Below are 25,209 nucleotides of genomic sequence, written 5' to 3' on the forward strand. Positions count from 1 at the left end.
GTTTCCTTTGACTTGCGGTATTCAGTCACCTTGGTCATAGAGCCTTATACTTTATCGTGGAGGCTTATACTTTGACATCTTAAGCAAATATCTCCAGGAGATGTGGATCCTGTTGGTGCCCTGGTTAGTTTTGATGTGATCAACCAAATTAGGTTAGGTCCTGTGTTGTTCTTAATCCCTCTGCTAAGTGTGCAGGAACTTAGGTACGGAGGAAGTCGAGCGTAAAACGTAGTGGACGAGAAGGGTTGCGCGGGGAAGTGAGCCGACGGGCTCGGTGCAATCCGAGGGACGCGGAAGCTACGGAAGAGTACGCCGGTGGATTGAGAAGGACGTGCGCGAAGTCCGAGGGATGAGAAGCCGGGAGGAAGCACGCTCGAGGGGCAAAAGACCGGAGTCGGGTTCGGGTGAGCTTAACTCCGATTCGCCAGAAATCACCCAACCGAAGACTCTACAAGAAGTCAACAAAAGTCAAACTATTGACTTTGACTGTTGACTTTGACTGTTGACCATGACCAGTAAAGAAGACTTGGACTTTCTGGACGTGGCGGTTGCCAAAAAAGAAGAAGAAAAAAAAAAGATTTATCTTTTATTATATAAAAGATAAATACTTAGTTTTTATTAAGGATAAATCTCTTTATCTTTTATTAAAGATAAAGTTTATCCTTATTTAATCAACGGCTACGATCAAAGTCTATCTCCGATCAACAGTTAGGATCATATCAACGGATCAACGGCTAAGAAAAAATTTATCTATGATCAACGATCCAGATATATTCTCTTATGCTATAAATAGGCTTAGAAGTTAGAAGAAAAATAACATTGAAATTGTATTCTCTTCTAGCTTTTCTTGTGTTTCAAAGTTCTGTAAAAGGTTTCTCCACCTGAAGGAGATTTTCATAGTCGAGCTTCAACTGCCTTGGCTTACAACCACCTAGGTTGTAACCAAGTACATTTGTGTGTATTTTCCTTTTACAATTTATTTAGTTTAATTAATGTTTGTTTATTTAATTGATTGTTGCTAACTTCTATCCTTGTAAAGGAAAAGCAAGAGATTCGTATTTTATTTTCAGGGCAATTCACCCCCTCTTGCCGGTCCACCTCGATCCAACAGATCCGAGATGATTGGGTATAAGTCCAAGTGCCCGAAGGTATTTGGATAGCCCATAGAGAATTCTCTGCACATTGAAAAAGAGATATATACCCTACAACTGCTTGTTAGAATTGTTACTGAAAATGTTTGGCCAAAATATCACATGTCAAGAGTATGATACTCTTAGATACATGTACGAGTAACTTAAATACACAGGACAAGAAAGCAAACTTGGGCTAGGTTTGACGTAGTCAGCCTAGTGGAAATTGACACAAATAGACCATATCCTAAATTAACCGAGTATAAGATGATGAAAGGAACGAGGTACATCTCATTATAGCTGTTGAAGGGTTCATAAATAGTTCTATAATCAATCATTGATTTTCGATCAATTAGGAGTCATGATATACTACTAGGTGTCACTCATGATTGTTCCATAATTAATGATTAATTATGGATGATCAATATAGCCGAGAACCTATTGGGTCACACACATTACAAGTTTCTCTGAAAGACTTAAAATGAGTTTGAGAATTTGATTCTCAGATCGAGAGAAATAAAGTCTGATTGGACTAGACAAAAGGCAAAAAAATGATGGACATCGTCTTATGAAGATGAAATGAATCAAATTAGTCTGGTTCTGATGGAAGAAATTTTGACAGATTAGAAGCGATGATGGGCTTTGTCTTATGAAGATGAAATGAATAAATTGGTTTGGTTCCGATTGGAGGTGTATTGGTTATTGAACTAGATTTGATTTTAAACCAAATTAGACCAACTTAATTTGGTTTTGAACCAAATTTAAGTTAATCAGCATATGAGTTTTGGGTATCGAGCTAAGGATGGGGTTTTGGAATGGATTCAAATCCGATAAGAGATGTTGTATGAGATATAATATTAAAGAAGGAATAAATGATTGAAATCAAAATCAAATTTTAATCACAACCATTCAATTTTAATCCATCTTTATTTATATACTATAATAACCCTAGCCCTAAAAGAAAAAGGATCAACGCTGCCCTCTTTGTTGAAAAGAAATCATGATTTCAATTTTGAGATAATTGCAATGTTTTTCTACTGCTCGTGGTCGACCACAAGGGGGATGATCGGAATCCCTAAACCCTAGAGCGCCGCTATCCTTCTTCATTGGGAATCATGATTTCTGAGAAAATTATATTTTTGGGCTTTTGCTCATCGTTGCTAACCGCGGTTGTGGAGGTGCCGGATCGGGTGGTGCCGCCCCTTCCCTCCTAGGCGGTCGCTAATCTTTCCTGATCAAAAGAACCGAGAGCGTTGTTACTCCTCTTTGGATCTCGACGTCACCTGATTGGGTTTCTCTCCCCCGTCAGCTTCTCTCGAGCAGCTCACATTTTCTTCCTCCCCGGAAAACCAAACCGGAGCGCTGCTGTTCTTCTCCTCTCCTAATCGTGAGCCACCCCTTTACGTTTTCGGTCGTGTGAGAAGAACATAGCGAGCCGACTCCTTATGGTTCAGCGTGGAGCCGACGAAGAATGTCGCCGCCTCTCTTCTTCCCTTCCCTAACCCTGACTTCTTTCTGTTTCTCTCGAACAGAGAGATCCCGAATGGCTTTTGATGTCGTATCCTTTTCAAGCACCGATCGGTGTTGGATGCCGGCAAATTGGCTTCTCCCGTGCGCAGCTGAGAGCCTGAGCCGCCGTCGGAGGTTTGTGAAGCCATCAAAGGCTGCTGTTTGCGGATGAGGGCCACAATTGGTGGTGGAACTTGCTGTTGACCATACTCGTCAATTATCAAAGTACTCACTGTTGTCAAAAATAGTATCCAGTCATCGAAGAAACCATCTCACTTATTGCTAGTGGTTGGTTGCTGATAACATGCATTTCATGAGTTCATTTTGGCTCAAATACTTGATACTTTTGTCCACTCATTATTTAATTATTGAGTTTTAACACATTTTATGAGTAGACACTTATTATGGATTATATTGCTTATTCCTACAAATTTGGAGGTCTAATGTTTCTAATGTGGTTTTGTAGGATACATAGGGAGTCATGAAGTTGGATTAAGCTCGAGTGAAATGAAGAGAGCCCAACTCAAATTCGGATTCATCCCATCTCATTCTATTGGATGCGGGTATGGGCTCACAAAGGATCCACTATGACCACAACCCGTTAAGGAAGCTAGAGAAGAAAGCAAGTTGGATTCATTAGGGTATTCTTCCCTTGGGAGCAACCCTAGCCGCCACCCATCCTCTCCAAGTCGCCACCTACCACCATCACGCCATCTTCATCCTCCATCCATCGGAAGAAAGTTAGGAAGATTTCCTTGCTTCCATCCGGCCACCTTCTATCCACCAAGGAGTCAAGGGGATTCCTTCTTCCATCATCTACGGATTGCATCAGAGTATTGGGGATTCCTTCCTTTGGCGCATCATTCGTGGAGTTCGTTTGTTTACTTGATGCACTTCTTTACTTATTAATGCAATTTGTTCTTAATGCTTAGTGTTCTTTCCATTGTTTAGATAATTTAGAACTCAATACAACCCCCCCCCCCAATCCAAACAAAAATCTAAATCCCCAATTGCAATAACCACTAGGATTACTGTATACCATCTTCAATCGTTGGGAGATAACTCAAGTTACCCTATACTACTTTAGTTAGGGGATTCAGTATAAATTAAGTTGGTGTGCTCAGTTAGACGACAATTGGAGCTTCACATCAATTTTTGATACTGTTACTGGGGATTGAAAGAGGTGTTTAGGTAGTTCTAGCTTGTTTGCTTGAAATTTGCTTGTCAGGGGCAAAACTATCCAATTAGTGCTAGTATGTGTTGATTAATTTGTTCATTTTGACTCCAATTGACTTGAAATTTGGTAGGTTGATAGAAAACGACCTAGGGAACAATACTTGCGGCCTTTAGCCATGAAATAAGCCCATTTTTACCTAAATTCCTTCATCTAGACCACTTTTTCATTTTTGTAAAAAATTACTTTTCATTTTGCAATTCCATTTTCATCTACTTTTATTGCTATTGTGGTCGCAAAAATAAAAAAAAATCATTTGGTGCTTCAATTCCTTGTTATACTTGAGCTTCGCATGTACTATTTCTACACCTAATTGTCTTGTTTACGTGCTTGCTTTCAGATGAGACTATAGTGCATGACATGAACATTTGAGGAGCCATTACTTGAAGACAACCCAGAGATTATCAGAATATTCCACTCTTTACAAACAACCTAGAAGAATTCAGTAATCAATAACATGACATTCTACAACAATTACAATTATAACAACAGTACTCTCGGGGTATCAGATTTTACTTATCAATCTTCTTACATCCAATATCTTGAACCTGAAGTGGATTTAGAGCTTAGATCAGAGAGTTGGCAGTCCTAGAATTTTCATGGCTTAGCAGCTCAACCGATGCAATTTTGTGAAATATGTGCTAGTGCAACACATTCAATTAATATCTGCCCCTCACTACAACCATATGAAGGATTTTCTTTCCCAGATCAAGTGACAACATCAATTATGTATCAGAGCAATCCTCAATATTAGAACCACCCTATGTCATCTACTTATAATTCTGGATGGAGGGATTATTCAGATATGAGATATGGAATAATTTTGAGGAGCAACATAACTTTGCACAACAATAGTCATTTCAGTATGAGCCTCTACAGGTCCAACATGTTGGGATCATCCTGGTGCAATGCGTGACAGAGCCCTAGACTTGCAATATGTCACGAGTAGGGTTGCAAATTAGAATTTATATTTTTATTGAAAACCCACAATAAATACAAGCAAATTAAGTATAGGGGCCTCGAGTTGTATTTTTCCAAGGACTAGTAGACAATTGTTCAATTTAAGCTTACGTGTCGTTCTTTTTGGGTTTTCTAGATATAAATGGGTTTGGGGGGGGGGGGGGGGGGGGGGTTTTGGAATAAAATGACCATATAAATTGCAATGATTTAATGAAATGCAATTGAAACCGAGGTATCTCCTAATCTAGAAATGTAAATTCAAATCAAGTTGATGGTTGAAACCCAAATGCACAAAATAAAAAAAAACCTATTAGAAACCTAAAAGATCAGTTACCTAAACTCAAATGCAAACTAAATGAATTTCAAGGCAATGGATGCAAGTAAGAAAACAAACCAAATGAAATACATTGAAGCTAGATAGCTAAATCCTAAAATTAGACAAAAACTAAGAAAATCAGCAAACTAGAGCTAAGAGAAAAGTTAACTAAGACAAGAAATGGAGTTCTAAAGAATCTAACCTAGCTTGCAAAACAAAAATGCACTCTAACTATCAGCAACAATCAACTATCAAAAACAAACCAATGCTAAAGCTAAGCCAACAAACAATCTGATACATTCGAATTCAGATTGGCACGGAACAGTGTTTCAGAAATCGAAGGTATCAGCTCCAATCAAAATCAGATGACTCAATCACCAAAACCTATCAAACAAACATGATTACAACTAAACAGATTGGATTTAAAAGTCTAAAACAACAGTGTTTAACAAATTCAGAAATAATATTCAGAAACTACAGCAACTGCAGAAACTACATAAACTAGGCTAAAAATAGGGTAGCTCGGATTCTCCCTTCCAGTCAATTCCTTCTTGCCGTCACACAAGAACCGATCAAGAGACCAGAAATCCCAGATTAGCTTCTCACGAACCAAGCTTGAACTGATCCGAATGCGCTCCAATCAGAAGATTGTCCGAAACCCTCAAAACTCTCTCCAAACAGAGCCGAATCCGGATAAATGAGAATCCAGCTCAATCCTTCGAATTTCTTGCAATGTGCCGCTCGGAAGCCTTCAAGAACCCTTGGAGAACCCCTCCTTAGAATCTTGATTGCTCCAGTTAAGTGAATCCAAAGATTCAGGCTGAAAACAACGGCGAAACGGTCCCCTCCGGTGAGACCCTCACCGGACGAAATCACCGTCAATTGCTGCCAAACAAGCGTTGTGATTGCTCTCTGGAATCCGGGGATTGATTTTGGATGAAGAAATCCGAGCTCCCGATGAAAAAAAAATGAGAAAAAAAAATGAAGAAAAATGAGGAAGACGGCGCTGCTGCTGGGTGCTACAGTAACCGCGATTTTGGTTACTGTAGCATTCTCTTTAAAACTAGGGTACTGTAGCACATGGTTGGGTTGACTTGAGTTTGATCCGGGTTAGCCTGTTTCAACCAAATTCACTCAATTTAACTCCAAATTAGCTCCAATTCGTATGTGTTCCATCCTAATCGCACTTGAGTCTTGATTCATGAAGTTGGATCGATCAATTGGGTCAATCTTGGCTCGATTCAATCATGGTTGAGCTCGATCTTGGTTCAATTTGAGCCCTACAACCAATTAAACTCAATTAATGCAAAATTCGCTATTAAATCATGAAAATTATAATCAAACCTCAAATTATGCAATATATCACAAATATAATCAAATTAAACCATTAAGCAATTTATTTTCATGAAAGAACCCAAAATTGAATCGATAAAGTGCATAAAAATCCTAATTCATCAAATTCCCCCACACTTACCCTTGAGCGTCTCACTCAAGTCAACAAAATAAACTAAGATTGTACCCTGCTAGATCATTCTCAATCATGATTAGAAACAATTAAAAGGGAATTATCTAAGTTGTAGAGTCTCAAAAGCTTAAACCCATGGACTAGACCCTTGCACTCGTTTAACCACATAGCAAGTTTCACCCTTCATGATTAATTGAGATAAATGCATCACACTAAATCTTACAAGGTTATTTTCAATAGATAACTTCAGTGGCTCTCATCCTAATTCATAATGCATGATCAAAATAAATAGAGCTCACTCAAGCAACTTAAGTTTCATGCACTTCCATAAGCTTGCTTATTTTCTACTCTCCACCACTATTCTTGATTTGGAATCCACATCTATTAGGATTATTGAAGACATAGAGAAGTCATGAACTAAGGCAATTGAAATAAGAATTTAGAAATGAAAATTCAAGAGAAAAAAAATTTAAATAAGAAAGTGAATGCAAGTGGTAGACATGGGTATAGTTAAATGCTAATCAATGAACCTTGCCCTCCTTCCCAATTTCTTTCTCTTGTATTCCATTTGTTTTAGTGTATTTTTTAGATCCATGAACCAAGGATGAGTTAAACTCATGAGGTTCTTCTCCTTGATACAAACCCTTCCTTCATTTCTTTTCTTTTCTTCTCTTCATCACCCCAAATGTGCCATTTTGCATTTTCCTTTCGAATCAAGTCCAATTCTTCCACATCTAGATTTCACAAGAGCTAACAAATAACATACAATCATTAGAAACCAAAATTCACCTCACATGAATCCGCAATTTCAATGTATCATTGGCACGTTTAATTCTGAAAATTACTGAAATTCAATCTGAAATTTGGCTTGTTCTCTCTTGTTTCTTGCTGTTTTGCCTCCATTCTTTTTCCATAATGAAGCTTGATTGATAATGCTAATAACCATGCAAAGTTTTGTGCAATTTGAGCTCAGATCAGTAGCTTAAAGATGGCTAGAACAAGCTGAAAAATAAAACTGCAAAAACTGTTTTTTGATTTTTTTTTCTTGCTATTTTTTCTTCATTTTTTTTCTGTTGCCGCTGCACTTTGGACAACTTGATATCTAAATTGTGAGATTTAGAACGATAGATCAAAAGGCCCGATGAGTTGGAAAGTAGTATTATGTACATGGTGTGTTGTTGATTATAGAAGGAAACTGTGTCCTATAATCTAGGCTGATGATGTCCCCTTGAGGAGCTCATAAGGATTATCATGTAAACCCTGCAGGTGGACCTTGTCCGCATGATAATGAGGTTGAGTGGTACTACTCTTGGAATAGAAGTTGATTAAATTCGAGTTGTCAGTAACTCATTTAATTGACGGACATACGATATCTTAAACACAGGGAGATTAATGTACTTATAGTAAGAAGGAGCTCATACAATAATATGAGATTGGTGCGGTAGTGCAATAATAACTCTCTAGTGGAATGAGTTATTATTGATGGGCTTGAGTTGGGTGTTCAGGGAGAACATAGGAAGCCCAAGTCCATCAGGAGGCCAAAACCAATTTCTCCTCTAGGTCCCTGCTATAGCCTCTGGATAAAACCTCGTATCCACCTAAGAAAATTATATGAAATTTCGGATAAGAAATTTTAAGAATTTCTGAAATTATTTTTCTGGAGAAAAATTTTGTTAAGAAATTCCAATTAAAATTTCCGTTACGAAATTATTAATTTTCTTCCGCAGAGAAAATTAATTATGATTTTTCTAATCAAATCTGGATAAGATTTGATTTGATTAGAATCAAATCTAGATGAGATTTGATTAGAATCAAATCTGGATGAGATTTGATTAGAATCAAATCTAGATGAGATTTGATTTGATTAGAATCAAATCTGGATTAGATTTGATTTGATTAGAATCATAATTTTATTTCTTCCGCAGACAGAATTGGAAACTTCCGAAATCATGCCAAATTCTCTGATTTGATTGAATCAAATTATACCATGTTTATGGATCAATTATACCATGTTTATGGCTCTAATTATACCATAAATAAGGGATGGCTAGGCTATAAAAGAAGGGGCAAGGTTGGCTTTGAGAGAACACACGAATTAATTATTTGGTGGCTGAAGCTCTCGGCAGCCACAGCCTCTTCTTCCCTTTCTCTTTTCTCTAAGAAGGAGGGAAAGTTTGCTAGCCATCGGAGAGGAGAATTCTGGTGGAGAATTCTGGTGGAGATATTCTCGAAGGATCGTTGCCCACACAACGTTCGAGAAAGAGGAGAGGAATACAGCAGAAGATCGAGGGGTCATCTACATCCTTCATCCGAAGAGGTATAATTTAATGTTTCCGCTCTAAATTAAATTATGCTTTTTATATTGGATCCTGTAAACCAAACACAAGAGCCCAACGATCGGGCAACTTGAGATCGTTTCCGAAAAATTTTTGTTCTGCAAGAATCTATCGAAACGGTTTTTCAAGACTTTCCCATCAGCATTGAGGTCTTGCAATTTACCACATCAATTGCCCTCAACAACCTCTGCTTTCTATAATCCTCCAGTGGCACATGCCTACCAAATGCAGTGAAGGATCGGAGGTGAGACAGATCAGTGTTAGGCACTAGTCCACTGCTTCCTTCGTGACGTGATAAGCGTCTTATCTTCTGATGTTGCGGCAGATTCATCATCGGCTCATTCAATAGCACCATAAAGTTCTCTTTCCTTGATATAGAGATTATGACATCGAGCATCATGTCATGGACACGGCAGGATTTCATTATCCCATTATAATTGAATTCTGATGGCTGCAACAAACTACGACTCACCAATTGATTGAAGCAGCGCTCAGCAAATTTCTCACTCACAATCCCTTCAGCAATCCACCGTCTCATCAGGTGCTTCCGACTAATCTCATAATCCTCAGGGAAGATGCCTAAGAACAAGAAACAAGGCTTCAAATAATAAGGTAAGTCATTGTAACTCAATATTAATATTTGATTGATCATTGACAGCATTTCATTATTTTCTATCTCCAAACGAAGATGGTCCCGTAAATCTTTCCATTCCTCAAGCATTTTATCTGACTTGGAAGCCAAAAGACCTCCGATTGTCACAATCGCGAGTGGTAGTCCGTTGCACTTTTGCAAGATTTCTTTGCCAACGTTTTCTAAGTCTGGAGGGCAACTATATAGTGGTGCTTCAAACACTCTTCTACGGAATAACTCCCAAGATAACTCTGATGATAAATGAGAGACTTTAAATATAAATTGACGATTATGGAAACAACTTGTATTTGTCACTTCCTCACTGCGGGTGGTCACTATGACCCTACTTCCTTCTTTACCTGATGGCAATGCAATGCACAGGCTTTTCCATCCTTCAGCGCTCCAAACGTCATCAAAAACAAGCAAATACCTCTTTCCACGGAGATGACCTCTGATCGTCTGCACCAGTTGTGAATCGTCCATCATATTTAGAAGATGCTCCATGTTCATACTGGCATCTTGGCACCCCAGAACATCTCGGACTTGTTGCTCGCTGACGGAAATTTGTCGAATAATCTTTTTGAGAAGCTCTTTGATGTTGTAATTTTGTGACACTGCAATCCAAGCTCGAGATTGGAAGTGGCCTCCGACGATACTAGGATCGTCATAGATTGTTTTGGCCAGAGTTGTCTTTCCTAGACCACCAAAGCCGACGAGAGAAATCACCGTGAGCTCGAGAAATTTTTCGTCCATCACCCACTTGATGAGCGTATCTCTACTCTGGTTGATGCCAACGAGTTGAGCTTCCTCTACAAAATGGCCGATGATCCGTGGATTGGAGTATCTATCGGCCATGTCCAAGCTGGTGGCGGTGCCAGAGCTCGTAGCTTCATTTGGATGGGAATAGCGATCGTGCCTCTTTCTGATCTCTTTTGCTTCAACCTTCAATTTCTTGAGCGCCGAAGCGATATCATGGCGAGCTTTCAATGACTTTAAGCAGCGACAGAAGCGTCATGAAAAAACCTTTGACTCCGCACTTATCGTAGGGTGTTGATCTGAGACGGCACTCGAACTCATCGATCGAGTCTTCGGCATCGTAGGCCACCTCCCTCACTTCCTGCACCCAATTCTGCAGTTGATCATCCAGATTGCGCCTTGTTGACATGTCCGTCAAGAAAGCGATGATGCTTTTAAGCTCAGCTACTATGTATTGGACATCATCTTCGACTCCTGCCAGCAACGCGGCTTCTTCCTCTAGCATCCTCTCTAGCTTTCCATGACGGACTGAAAGGAGAAGTCCACAACCTTCATAGCCATCATCGTCGCCATACTGCAAATCTCCGTCCGGCGGTGGTTAGGAATTAAGAGCTGATAAGAACTGATTTAGGTATCCTATTTTTTTTACATCCAAATTATTATCATTTGTAAACCTTACAGCTGTCGTGCATGTGCATAAAAACAATTGAAATTATAATGATTTATATTAAATTAAATCAACTGACTTTAAGCTTCCACTTGACATCACAAATATATATATTATATATATATTTATACTTTATTTATTCCTCACTATAAAAAATATGAATCGCACTTTGAGCTCTACCCAATATATAAAATATATGACTTTGCAACTTTGATCGAACATAGTATTTTATACCAAGGAAACATTAGAAAAAAAAGATGCAAATTATTATGATTTAGAAATAAAGAAAATAAAGTGGCTTACAAATGTATTTCCAAGCATAATTGAAGCATTACCATAAAAAAATAAAAGAAAGGCAGCGAAGCAAAGCCGAAGAAAAAACTAAAAACAAATTATTACAAAGCCCTGCTAGCTATGCAATGGGTACGGTTCCTCAACAGAAGAAGAAGAGTAGTTTGGATGAACTCATCGTGTGGGAGCGCTGAGGTGATGAATTTCATCTTTTGCAGAACAGAAGAATTTGGATGAACTCGGCCTCCGAAGTATAGTTGAGTTAGTTATGACAGAGTAGACTTGTTGAAGTGAATAAGGATCGAATCTCGACGAAGCGCAATATTGCCCTCCCTCGTCATGGCCAACTGCAGCTTTTCGATTTATCACACGATCGTAGGACCGACCGTGTGACGCTGCTGGGGTGGTAGATTCCACCTATTACTGAAGGAGTTTGGGTGAACTTGAAAAGATTATAAGTGAATTGAGGCTATCCGAGACCTAATTGAATCTCATAAACAAACTGGTTTTGATCATGAGGTGGTGTCGCTCCAATCGCTAAAATCCTTCAATTTGCATGATTTCAATTTTTTGGATGGAGATACTCTTATCATGATCACATATTGTTGATTAATCTGATGTATTATGCTATCCAAGTGGAAGAATGTTGAATAATTTATGTGGACTAGCACAATTAATAGGATGCTATTGGGCTTAGCTATAATGGGGACTCAAGCTGACTGAGGTGGCCAAGACGACTTTGGGGACTCAAGCTGAGTCCAAGGCTGAACCCCGGTTGTACCTAGAGCATGATCTAAGTCCGAGATAAGGGATATTCCCTTCGGGTGGGATGGTGTTCGTGTTGACCTATCTTGCCACATCGCTCTAAATCTTAACCTCCATCTGACTTCTGCTGTTTTTCATGTCGGCCCAAACCTTGATCTCCGACTTCCAACGTCCATCATGACACCAGCATCTACATGATTAACATTATACATAATTTAATTTAATCATATGCTCCAAAATAGATCTGAAAGTTGTGTTGGGTGAAGTAGCTGTCGGTAATTGAATGAATCATGCAACAATAACTACTGCAGGCAAATATGGTTGCTGCAGCAATGATGGTCAGGAATCCAATGTGTAAAATACGGTAATAGAAAAACAAAAAAAAATTATTAATGGGTTCGGGTTTAAAACCGTTAACCCGTTAGGAATCCAATAACCTCCCCCTTCGTGATTTTTCTTCTCCCGCTGCGCGCCTCCTCCGCGATCTCCTCCTTCATCTGCCGCGGTTTCCTTTTTCGCCAGCCGATCGCGATTTCCTTCCTTTAATTTTAGGGGTTTCCTCTCCTTCTCCTCTCTAAACCCTAGCGCCGCCATCTCCTCTTCACTGCCTTCCTTCTTCTCCAGTCGACCGCGACCTTTTCACCTTCGTGACGCCGACGAACAACTACCTCTACTGGTTCGCGATCTGCGTCTTCCATTCTGGGAGCGAAGGTGCGTTATTGTTCATTCTTCTTATCAAATCTCTAATGATTTCCATCTGAAAAGTCGATTTTTCTCTGCTTCTTCAAAATTTCGGATAGGATTTTGGTAGAGGAAAGTATACGAGTTTTAGTAGATCGTTCTTGGACAATGAATTCTGGCAACTTTACTAAACTAATCCAAATGCACTTTTTCTGTTGATCGTTCTTTTTCCCCCGATTAACAAGAAACATTTAAAATAGTGAAGATTACTGATAATTAATGGAGCTTCATTTTGTGAGCATAAACTTGTCAAGTTCTTTTCTCAGCACTAGGGAAGTTATGCTTGCCCTTTTGTGTTGCTCATTCAAGTGGATTCGCTGCCAATGCTACGATGCTTTTACTGGCATATCATTTACTACAACTGATCCTGCACAGATTTCCGGATCAACTTTGTTGACAGGAAGTTGAATTCTGTTGTAGTAGTATTGTCTATGAATAAGTTTATCATTAGAATTAGAGGGTGATAGCGTCAGCTTCTTTTGTTTGGCCAAGATTCCATTTCACAATCCATAATACAAACTTTAGTTCCCTATACTTCAGAACTCCTAACTTATGTTTGCAACATCTTTAAGCATCTCATTATTTACGAAGGAGGTCTATTTCCAAGGCAATGTATTGGTTGAATCTTTTGGGAGTTAGAACTGAGTCTAGAATTTGATTTCAATGTCGTCATATTAATTTTGTGACGTTTAACATCTGTGATGGTCATGAATACCAGCCAAGGATGGGGGTAGCGCTAGGCGGTAAGCAACTGCTCCAATCCTCTCCAAGATCTGAAAAAGCCCAATTTACCGTTGGACTAACTTACCTCGGAGACCAAATCTCTTCACCCCTTTTGTAGGTGAGACTCTCAAAAATACATGATCGCTAGTAGAGAACTCCAAGGGTCTTCGTCGCCGATCAGCATAACTCTTCTGGCGATCCTGCGCCTCTGACATTCTCCGTCTGATAGTGCGGACCAACTCTGCCTCATGCTGAGCTCTATGGGGTCCTAGCAGCTGAGCCTCCCGACCCCCTCCCAGAGGGTGGGTGTCCGATAAGGCCTACCATACAACGCTTCAAATGGTGTCATCTGGATAGATGAATGGAAGCTGTTGTTGTAGGCGAACTCCACTAAGTGCATGTGGTCCTCCCAGCTGCCCCCGAAATCCATAACGCAAGACCTCAACAAATCCTCCAGAGTCTGAATAGTCCGCTCTGACTGTTCATCTATCTGTGGATGGAAGGCTGTACTAAAACGGAGCTGCGTGCCCATGGCCTGTTGCAGACTTTGCCAGAACCGAGACGTGAACCATGGATCTCTATCTGATATTATGCTCAATGGAACACCATGTAATCTGATAATCTCATGACAGTACAGCTCTGCCAATCGATCCAGAGAGTCAGTCTTCCGAATCGCTAGGAAATGTGTGGACTTGGTTAATCGATCAACGATTACCCAAATCGCATCATGGCCTCGTCGTGTCCTAGGCAGCCCCACCACAAAATCCATAGTAATATGATCTCATTTTCACTCAGGAATGGGAATCCTCTGAAGTAGGCCTGCAGGTCTCTGGTGTTCAGCTTTCACTTGCTGACAGACTAGACATCTAGCAACAAAATCCGCGATGTCCTTCTTCATGTAACCACTTGTCAACAACTCTGTCACCCGAACACCAATGCATTACGTCCGTGGAGCAGGTTGAGTGTTTCTGAAAAGATATAGAAGAGATGGTCAACCATATTGCTGCAGTAGTGCAGTAGTTGCTGTTGCCTGATTCATTGGATTCCTGACAGTCATTGCTGCAGCAACCATATTAAAAGATTGATGAGGGGATGACACAATCTATGCCTCATGGATTAATTTAGATATTTATGATAGAAAGACTAAGTTATATAAGATAATAGACACAAAATTTAGGTTGGATTTCGACATTCTCATCACTTGAATAGCAATGATGTATTGCTAGATACCACTCATTGCTTATGTATTTAAAATGTTATTTTAGATATATTGTCAATGTTATGAGAACCTATTGGGTCACACACAAAGAACATGTTGATTTGGAGATGGATTTATTTTAGTTTGACTAAAATATGATGGAGCCCAAAAATTATAGGGTTAAGTCTAATCCAAGTTAAACTCATTGAGTTAAACTTAAACGAGTTCAACTATTGGATTATTGGATTAAGTCTAATTCGAATTAGATTCATTGGATTAGACTCAACCAATAAAGAGAATTAATGTCTATTAATAGAGATTAATGGAGCATTGATGAAAGGGAGAGCAAAAAGTAAAAAATCTTTTGTATTCATTAGATAACCCTTTGTATTCATTGATATTCATTGGATAACTCTTTGTATTTTTGGGATGACCTTTTGTATTCATTGGACGAGTACAAAAGGTTATTTTTTTTATGCATTCGGTAGATGATCTTTTTTTCTAGTCTTCTCTTCTCCTCTTGGCCGAACCATTCAAGTTGCTAGCACAATGAAGGTGGTTCTTCTCCGAAAGTTGAGTTCGTGCGACAAACGAAAGACGTGTTCGTGTCGATACCGAAAAGACGTTACCACTTTGATCATGCTAAGATATGGCGAATCAAAGTTGTTGCCGAAATTGTTAGGTTTACACAACAAAGATGACAACTATATAACAAACAGTTATACTGTATTCGCATGGATCTCTAGAGGGATCAATTTTTTTACTACATTTAATTTTGATTTTTTTCGCATAAGATCTTTACAAATATATCTTTTCATCAAATGATGCAACCATCACACCTTTTTAGCCAAGAAATACATTGGTGCAATAATTCAAATAAAGTGGTGCAATACAAAGACACATTGATTCAACTTACATATATTGCAGCTGTTATGGTCGTAAGGAGCGGATCCCGTTTCACCCCCTCGGGGTTACCGAGCCGAGTTGATGGCCTCCCAAGCCCGAACCGAGTCGAGGGCCACCGAGGCCCGGACCAAGTCCGACGTCCGCCAACATTCGAGTCGGACCCTCTAAACAGGCCCGAGTCCTCGACGCCCACCCTCCTAGGTAAATTGAATCGGTTTTCAGCCCACACCCGAGCCGAACTCCCGGGGGTACCCTGACGAGAACCGCCGAGTCGAGCCAGAAGCCACATCGGAAAGGGGCCCAAATCCCTAAGGTGAATTCTCCCGCCTCGGCTTAACCCTGATAGTCTTACTGTCCTTCTGTCGTTGTCCTCCTCCACTACAGACCACTCCTTCGCCGTGCAGTACGGGTGGCTCCCCTCTGACACCTCCTCTACTCGTTATGATGACACCCTGGTCAACATATGTACTTGCGCGGTGGCGATAAGACAAGCATCAGAAATAACCCACGCCTTCTGACGCCCTCCACACCGGTGGTCATGCCCCTGCTCCGCCCATGCTACAGTACGGCAAGTATCACCCATATATAAGGTTGGCTTCTTCATGAGAGGGGTATGCAATCTCAGACTTTTCTTCTTCTTCTTTGTTCTTGTTCTTGTTGCGCTTCGTTTCCCCTAGTAAGCTGACTTAAGTATCGGAGTGGTCGCGTCGGGCACCCCGGCCTTCCTTCTCATGATTGTTGTGTTTGCAGGATCAAGTGACTCCTCAGCTGCTGTAGCATCCGTCTCCGTTCCTGTGTGGTGCTGAGAAGAGGCCGCGCATCTACAAGCCGATCTTGACGGGAACAACAGCCTCTTACATATATATGGATGAATAACATGTGATCCATCCAAAATAAAATGCATCATAATCACATATAAATATATAAAATGAACAACCCACAATCTAACTAGTAAAAATGTATCGTATATACGTTGGGTGAACAACTTACAATCCATCCAATACGAATTACATCATAAATATATATAAAGGATAAACAATATGCAATCCACCCAATTAACATGTATCACATATAGATAGGAGTAATGATTTGCAATTCACTCTATATACAATACATTATGTGTTTACACATATATATGCATGTACAGGATGAATGACTTGCAATCCATCCGAAATACGTTTCGTATAAGAATAGGATGAACAACCCGCAATCCATCCAACGAAACACTTGTACAAAAATAGAGTGAATAATTCACAATCCACCCAGTGAGAATTATCATCTTAATTTGGTTGAAGCTTATAAACATGCAGAAAGATTGAAAAGTCTTTTTTGTGCACAAAGCCAACTGCTTTATATTGTAAATAATCTCGTAATTGTTAGAGAGTAGAACCGAAGCTCTAAACTACAAATAGTCATGCAACTTTTAGAGAGTAGATCCAAACTCTAAACTATAAACAATCATGCACTATTAAAGAGTGGAGCCAAAACACTAAACTACAAGTAATGACGTCGGACGGGATAACGATTATTCTATCGATAATATTGATTATGTTGGTTTGATCGTGAATATCAAAATCAATCTTTTAAAACCTATTGGTACTCGGTCCTCGGCCGCCCACCCCGAGTTTTTCTAAAAAATCCAACCTAGGCGCATGCTCTCGAACTGTAGTGCTCTAATGTGCATCCGTACCGCCTTACTGTTGCGCTAAATCCGAGAGACTTGTATTTCTCATGATATATCCTGATGGGTTCTGATCTCTCTCCCAATCTCAAATCATTTACTCCATTTTCTGAAGAAGTTCTGAACTCAGTTTCTTTTAATTTCTTGTCACGAATCAAAACTAGTTATTTAATTTCTTCGGATTAGCTCTAAAAACCCTCAATTAGTTTTGTTTGTGGACAACCAAAACAGAAGTGTAATCTCTCTGCTTTAGTCTATCAAAATTCTACTTATAGGGACGCTTAGATTGAAACTATCAAACCAGGGAGCTAATGCAGTTTTTGTTTCGGTCTTAGTTGGATGATAAGAGAAAAATTTTAACGAATCATAATGACCGACTCAAAATTCGGTGGTTAATATTTACCGACCGAACTACGTTTCGGTCACTATTTTTAGCGACCGAATCTGCAGTTCGGTCGCTAATTAGCGACTGAAACACAATTCGAAATGCAATTCGGTCGCTAAAATAGCGACTGAAATGCAGTTCGGTCGCTAAAATAGCGATTGAACCGCAGTTCGGTCGCTAAAATAGCGACTGAACCGCAGTTCGGTCGTTGATTTCCCTTAAAACACCGCTTCGTCACTTTTCCTCTCCCCGAACCCTAAAAGATCCCAAATCTCTCGAATCTCTCTGAACTCTCGATCTACTCCTCCGGTGCGTTTTCCAGCATGATCTTCTTCTCCGGCGTCAGGTCACTTTTACTCTCAACCCCCCTAAAAGATCCCAAATCTCTCCTACTCCTCCGGCGCGTTTTCCAGCATGATCTCCTTCACTTCGATTTTTCTTTTTTTCTGTTGGCGCAGTGCGGTGGCGGCGGGCTGGTGCCCAACTCGCGCGGTCCCACCCGAGCCTGGGGCTGGTGGCGCGCCGACCGCCTGTCTGGTGGGGCGGCCGGCCGCCGGGCTGGTGGTGCGGTCGAACACGGATCTGATGGCGCGGTAGCAGGGGCTCGTGGCGCTGCTAGCCTCTTGGTAGGCTGGGTCAACATGAGCAAGTTTGATAGTGAAGCTGTCTGCTACTTGTATGAATTGGAAGATTAATACTGGTGTGATATTCCATTGTGCAATTGTTTGTTCTTGTTTTTAGTTTTTCCACACTTGAAAGACTGTGTCGTGTTGTTTTTACATATAGGAAAAATTGTGCTGGATCATGTTGATGAGCGGGCCTTAGGGCTTCATCTTATTTATTCTACTTGGTTACTGTTCAAGATATCAAGTGACACTGCGTTCTTCAACACACGGTTGGAACTGTTAGTTGGCATCAAGGAAACCTATTTGGTACTGCATTTTCATCTTATTTATTCTACTTGGTTTTCTTCCTAAGTAAGCCCATTTCTATTTTTGGTACTGCATTTTCATTTCTTATAATTCATTATTATCTAGTCTCATTATTTATGAGTTGTCTAATTTGCACCTGTTGGCAGGTATCTGATGTAGTTTATTACAACTCTTATTCTAGTCAAGAATAATCACTGATCAGCCCTTCCAAGTCAATCCCAGTCTTTTACAATTCCAATTTGAGATGTGTACCAAATTAAAATAGTTAACTGTACACTTTTCAGGTATGTTTGTATACCAATTGTGATGTTTTCCTTCCTTCACTTGTCATCCACACTGTTGCTGTGTTTGATAGGTCATCAACATTTGTGCTTGTGTTGTGCATTAATGATCTTGCTGGCTGTTGCTTGGATTATGTGACAGATTTATTTTTTGTGTTGCTGTTTTCCTGTGTATCATATGACCACTCTTTGTTTCAGATGAAAGAAAGTGAAGAAATTGTATGGGCATCCGCCGTTAGTAATTGTTTATTCTATTTTGTGTGTGATAATGTAAAAATAGTAAGGAGCAGACTTGCTGGTCTTGACATAAGGGTGAGAACACTTGAACATCAGGTTTTCTTGATTACAGACATCTCATTAAAGTTAAGTCATTATCATCTTTGGTTTCTTGCTGTAGGTTATTAAGACCAATCTGGACAGCAATGAATATTCATGGGCAGAGGTAGTTCATTGATAGAACATGTTCTATCAAACTTCAAATGATCCTCCAAAGGATGCTCTGCATATTTCCAAGTTTCTTGTTTAACAGATGTACTGTTATTCTAGTTCAGACCTTGATCTTTAATATGGATATATTGTTGAACCTTGTATGAAATTTACAATACCCAAGTATTGTGAATAATCTTGATGATGTTATTATATCAATGCATTCAACTCAACTTCGATTTTATTATGAAGTGTTTTTATCAATAAATTTCCAAGTCTTGCTTCATTAATGGCTATATCATGCTTCCATCTCTGTCACTACTGATTGGTCCTCTCCAGTTTGGGAGCCAATACTATATTGATGTCTTTGAAAAACAGTTCGTTGCTGGTGACGATTCAGATACGGAGTCTCCTCCTGTAGGTAGGTATTTGCTGCTTCCATATCTCTGTATTTGTCAAATTATTCAACATATAGTCTTTTGATTAACAGGTCCACTAGTCATCCCCTGATGCGGCTTCATCCCAAGATGTAATCATGGACGACACTCTCTCTAGTGGGATCCATTTGTTGAACAAACAATTGTCATGGCCCGGAATGTCCATTGTCACCGCTACTGTATGGGGGTTGAATACAAGGTTACTAAAACCGAGATTGTCACATAGAACTGTGAGCCAGTGAAGGACGACAAAGAAAAATGTATTGTAAGAAAGCTTTATAGGACTGAGTTTGTCGGAGTTGTGTGTGAGAAAATCTTAAGCTTTATAGGACTGAGTTGGTCGGAGTTGTGTGTGAGAAAATAAGATTGTTATTTTCTTGTTATTTTCTGTTTAATCATTTTATTTTAAAAATTTTTCTTGTATGAACAAGTTTGTCTTTCAATAAGAAATTAATTTTTTTATCATTTATATAAATTTGTGATATGTATTTTAACTGTGAATTGTAAATATAGCTTGTATGAGAAAGATTTTAATATGAGTTGTAGGAAAGTATAATCATTGGATTTTGATTAATTTTTTAAAATATTAACGACGAAATTAGCGATCGAATTCCAATTCGGTCGTTAATTTTAACGACGGAATTAGAATTCGGTTGTTAAAATTAATGACCGAATTTGAATTCGGTCGCTAAATCGAATTGCGATGGTATTTTTTGCGATTTTTTTTTTCGATCGCTAATGGTCGCTAAATCCGATTAGCGACCGAAATTTCGGTCACTAATCGGTATTATTTTTGTAGTGTCTTCTCCTACACTTGTGATATTTTTGTTTTGTTTCAATTTTTTATCTTTCAATTACCTAAATGTAACGTTATCGAATTTTAATATTTATTTATGGTTTGTATATGCGTGTTAGCAATTCGGATGATGATGATTATTTTTTTCTGATAAAAGATAACGAGATAGACTTTGTATGAAAGAAAATTAAAAATTTGACATTGATCTTGATGATTAATTGTGAATATTTTAATAATTTTAAAAATATGCAAATTATTTTTTAAAAGCTGGTAACATTATCAAAGTGATGAAAATTCATTTGATAAATTATAATATATATATATATATATATATATATATATATATATTACAGTCTCATTTATAATTCTCCATACCAAACTGAATAGGATGATAATTAAATTATATTGATTTCTTCCTTAGCACTAATTATGAATTCATTGAATGAATGGTTGGAGAATGTAACTTGCCTAATTCAAGTGGAATAATATGGTTTCATAATTATGATCACTCTTATTTTATGTAATTTTTTACATTCCGATGTTATGAGCAACAAGTTGATCAATAATATTATTAAATATCTTGACTTGTCCATTTAAACATTAGACATATTTGTTTGAATCCCAAATTTTGTATTTCGATATTGTTTTGTAAATCGATATCATGTTCCCGAAAGGAATAAGAGAATTGAAAAGATTTCTCAAGTTTGGGAATGGCATATGCTGATGATGAACAGTTGCTGCAGGAGATCGGTGAGCTTGCCGAGCTCGAGAAGCTTGCCATCTGTTTCGGCGATGATGATCTAGTAAGCGGAGTGCTGGAGGGGATCAGATCCCTGCTCTAACAATTTTTCATGCTGCGTATGGCGATCTGAAAAGGGCACTCGACGAGGTAGCTTCGCCGCCATTAATGTTGCTGCTCTGCGAGCTCCAGATAGACGTCGTGCTCGGCGGATTGCCTGCTCGGTTTGCATACCTGAAGCAGGTCGTCAAGATAACTCTGTACTCCACACGACTGCAGCTCCAGGATCTGCAAGTCTTGAGAAATCTCCTAGGATGTGTCTTTCGACAATGATGATGAGGATGATGAACCGAATAGCAATTTATTAAGAGAACAATGTTTGATTGAAATCTCCTGGAAATTCAATCGTAACACAATACACAGTTCAAAACATAGTACATAATATGGAGGGCAGAAACAAGGGATGATGAACCGAATAGCAATTTATTAAGAGATCTAGCAATGTTTGATTGAGAGCAATTTATTAAGAAAGACAGCAATGTTTGAAGATTACATTACAAACTGCTTCAGAAATACAAAGACTAGCAAGCAACGCATGATGGAAGAGATTGACAAAGGATAATTTGAATAGCAAAACAAGTTTGAAAATTAAGCATAATAGAAGAGATTAACAATGGATAAGTTGGAGAGCAGTAGTACACACCACACTAGATCTTCTAATAATTTCATCTTTGCATCGAACAGAAAGATGTGCTTCCTCTGAGTCAAATATTATAAATAAATAGAGTCGACTAGTGTTGCAAAACATTTGGGACGATTTGAATGGTTTGCTGCAATATTTTTAAACTTCTTTATGATATGTTCGACCCAACACTGAATATGAACCTCCTTTAGCCCATGCAGATGTTCTATTCCATTGAAGCTATATGCATCAGTGAAATAAAACATTTTAAGAATTTCCAGGCTTTGGAGTGCACCTTCTTCGAAACTCACACTCTGCGTATGAATTTCCAGGAATTTGAGATGTGTGAACCCTACCTGATCGAAGACCAAATCCTCACCATTATTGTCGAATGATGCGTATCCTAAGACCAGCTTTACCAGAGTATGGAGATTTCTTAAGACTTGCAGATCCTGGAGATGCAGTCCCGTTCTTTGCAGATTTATCTCGACAACCTGGTTCAGAGATGCAAACCAAGCAGGCAATCCGCCAAGTTCGGCATCTATCTTGAGCTTGCAGAGCAGCAATGGCGGCGAAGCTACCTCATCGAGTGTCTTTTTCAGATCGCCGTTTGCCAAATGCAAAATTATTAGTGATCGAAGGCTGCTATTGAGCTTCGAGAGCAGGGCGCTTATCTCCAGCATTTCGCTTGCTAAATCTTGACCATGAATTTCAAAACAGATGGCAAGCTTCTGGAGGTCTACAAGCTCACCAATCTCCTGTAGCAACTGCACGTTATTAACCCATAGCATTCCGAGCTTGCGAAGTTTTCTCAACCTCCTTATTCCTTTCGGGACCTTCAACATGGAGTTGTATATCTTAACAGAACACTTATGCCCATAACGTCCAGCAAGCAGATGGACCAGTTTTTTGAGTTTGACGATGATATTGGGTAGTTCTTCAATATCAGTTCCTCTTATATCCAAAAACTCTAGATTCTGCAAATCTCCTATTGAATCTGGCAATTCATGTAATCTAGTATTTCTTAGAGATAAGTACTTCAAAAGACACAACTTGGAAAAGCTCTTAGGATGGAGGTCATTCAACTTCCAACATCCTTCCAGGTCAATTGCCCTCAACAGCCGCTGCTTTCTATAATCCTTCAGTGGTACATCCTCACCAAATACAGTGAATGATCGGAGGTGGTGCAGATCAATGTCTGTTGGCATCAGTCCGCTGCTTTTTCTGTGCCACGATAAACGTCTTATCTTCTGACGTCGTGGCGGAATATTAGGTTGCTCATTCAATAGCACCATAAAGTTCTCCTTCCTTGATATAGAGATTATGACATCGAGCATCATATCATGGACACGGCAGGATTTTACTATCCCACTTTCATCAAATTGTGATGGTTGTATCAAATTACGACTCACCAACTCCTTGAAGCAACGCTCAGCGACTTTCTCGATAGGGAAGCCACCTATGCCCTTCACAATTCCTTCAGCAATCCACCATCTCATCAATTGCTTCTGACAAATCTCATAATCTTCAGGAAAGATGCCTAAAAATAAAAAGCAAGGCTTGAGATAGTAAGGTAAATCATTATAACTCAAAATTAATATTTGATTAATCTTCAAAAGCATATCATTAATTTCTTTCTCCAAACCAAGATGATCACACAAGTCTTTCCATTCCTCGAGATTTTTATCAGGCTTGGAAGCTAGAAGACCTCCGATTGTCACAATAGCAAGTGGCAGTCCATCACATTTTTGTAAGATTTTTTTGCCAATCTTCTCTAGTTCTGGAGGACATTTATAATCTGGTGCTTCAAATACTCTTCTACATAATAACTTCCAAGATAACTCTGGTGATAAAGGAGAGACTTTAAATATAAATTGACGATTACGGGAACAACTTGTATTTGCCACTTTCTCAATGCGGGTGGTCACTATGATCCTACTTCCTTCTTTACCTGATGGCAATACATTGCGCAAGCTTTGCCACACTTCAGTGCTCCAAACGTCATCAAAAATGATCAAATATCTTTTTTCTTGAAGATGGTCGTTGACTATCTTCCCGAGTAGGAACTCGTCCATCATATTCAGAAGTTGCTCTGTTTTCAAACTCTCATCTTGGTACCCAGAAATATCTCGGATTTGTTGCTCATTGATGGAAATTTGTCGAATAATCTTTTTGAGAAGCTCTTTGATGTTGTAATTTTGTGACACTGCAATCCAAGCTCGAGATTGGAAGTGGCCTCTGATGGTACTAGGATCCTGATAGATTGTTTTGGCCAGAGTTGTCTTTCCTAGACCACCGAAGCCGACGAGAGAAATTGTTATGAGCCCCGGATAATTCTCGTCCATCACCCACTCGATGAGCGTATTTTTACTCTGCTTGATGCCAACGAGTTGAGCTTCCTCTACAAAATGGTCGAAGATCCGTGGATCGGAGTATCTATCGGCCATGTCCCATCTGGTGGCGTTGCCAGAGCTTGTAGCTTCATTTGGGTGGCAATTGCGCTTGTGCCTCTTTCTGATCTTTTCTACTTCAACCTTCAATTTCTTGAGCGCCGAAGCGATATCATGGCGAGCTTTCAAAGACTTTAAGCAGCGACAGATGCGTATGAAAAAACCTTTGACTCCGAGCTCGTCGTCGGGTGTCGATCCGAGACGGCACTCGAACTCATCGATCAAGTCTTCAACATCGTAGGCCACCTCCCTCATTTCATGCACCCAGTTCTGCATTCGTTCATCCAGATTCCGCCTGGTTGACATGTCCATCAATAATGAGTTGATGCTTCTGAGCTCAGCGACTATGTCCCGGACATCATCTTCGACTCCAACCAGCAACGCGGCTTCTTCCATTAGCATCCTCTCTAGCTTTTCCATGAGGGACTGAGAGGCGAAGTCCACGACCTTCATAGCCATCATCGTCGCCATACTGCAAATCTCCGTCCAGCGGCAGTTAGGAAGAGCTGAGAACTATGATAGATCCTCCCTTTTTTTTTATTTTACTTTGGAACATTGATTTTACATAATTTGTGAAAAAACTGAAGTATTATTATTTGTAAACTTTACAGCTGTCGTGCATGTGCATGACTACGGACTGACACTTCTGTTGTTCTTTCAAATCTATCCTCAAGCAGTATTATCTCACAATATAATAAGATTCCACTTGACATCAAGATAGAATTTATTCGATATAATTTTTTAATGAGATATACATAATGTTAATCATAGG

General features: G+C 39.3%; 2 protein-coding genes and 1 long non-coding RNA gene across 3 annotated transcripts; 1 reads left to right on the forward strand and 2 right to left on the reverse strand.

Moving 5' to 3' along the window:
* Positions 1-2,573: 2,573 nt before the first annotated feature.
* LOC141822971 (disease resistance protein Pik-2-like) lies at positions 2,574-10,910 on the reverse strand. Its single transcript, XM_074710263.1, is given in 5 exon segments — positions 2,574-2,836; positions 4,406-4,421; positions 9,114-10,592; positions 10,594-10,859; positions 10,862-10,910. Coding segments are annotated over 5 exon segments (2,073 nt in total).
* Positions 10,911-18,550: 7,640 nt separating this feature from the next.
* Positions 18,551-19,401, forward strand: LOC141825012 (uncharacterized). Its single transcript, XR_012601477.1, has 4 exons — positions 18,551-18,626; positions 18,773-18,910; positions 19,106-19,219; positions 19,305-19,401. It is a non-coding gene; the product is annotated as an uncharacterized LOC141825012 (long non-coding RNA).
* Positions 19,402-21,787: 2,386 nt separating this feature from the next.
* LOC141825011 (disease resistance protein Pik-2-like) lies at positions 21,788-24,944 on the reverse strand. Its single transcript, XM_074712374.1, has 2 exons — positions 23,633-24,944; positions 21,788-23,527 (listed from the first exon to the last, which is right to left on the reverse strand). The coding sequence occupies exons 1-2, from the start codon at positions 24,906-24,908 to the stop codon at positions 22,077-22,079; spliced, it is 2,727 nt and encodes a 908-aa protein (XP_074568475.1). The 5' UTR covers positions 24,909-24,944; the 3' UTR covers positions 21,788-22,076.
* Between the last annotated feature and the right edge of the window lie 265 nt (positions 24,945-25,209).

Source organism: Curcuma longa, chromosome 3 (assembly GCF_044706935.1).
Source record: "Curcuma longa cultivar G26 ecotype Majalengka, Jawa Barat chromosome 3, ITB_CL_G26_1.1, whole genome shotgun sequence".
NCBI lineage: Eukaryota > Viridiplantae > Streptophyta > Magnoliopsida > Zingiberales > Zingiberaceae > Curcuma > Curcuma longa.

Excerpts from the sequence above, each read along its gene's own strand:
- LOC141825011 (XM_074712374.1), bottom strand. The coding sequence starts at position 24,908 with ATGGCGACGATGATGGCTATGAAGGTCGTGGACTTCGCCTCTCAGTCC. Across the intron at positions 23,528-23,632 it reads AGACTTGTGTGATCATCTTG|GCATCTTTCCTGAAGATTAT; the intron begins GTTTGGAGAAAG and ends TTTTATTTTTAG.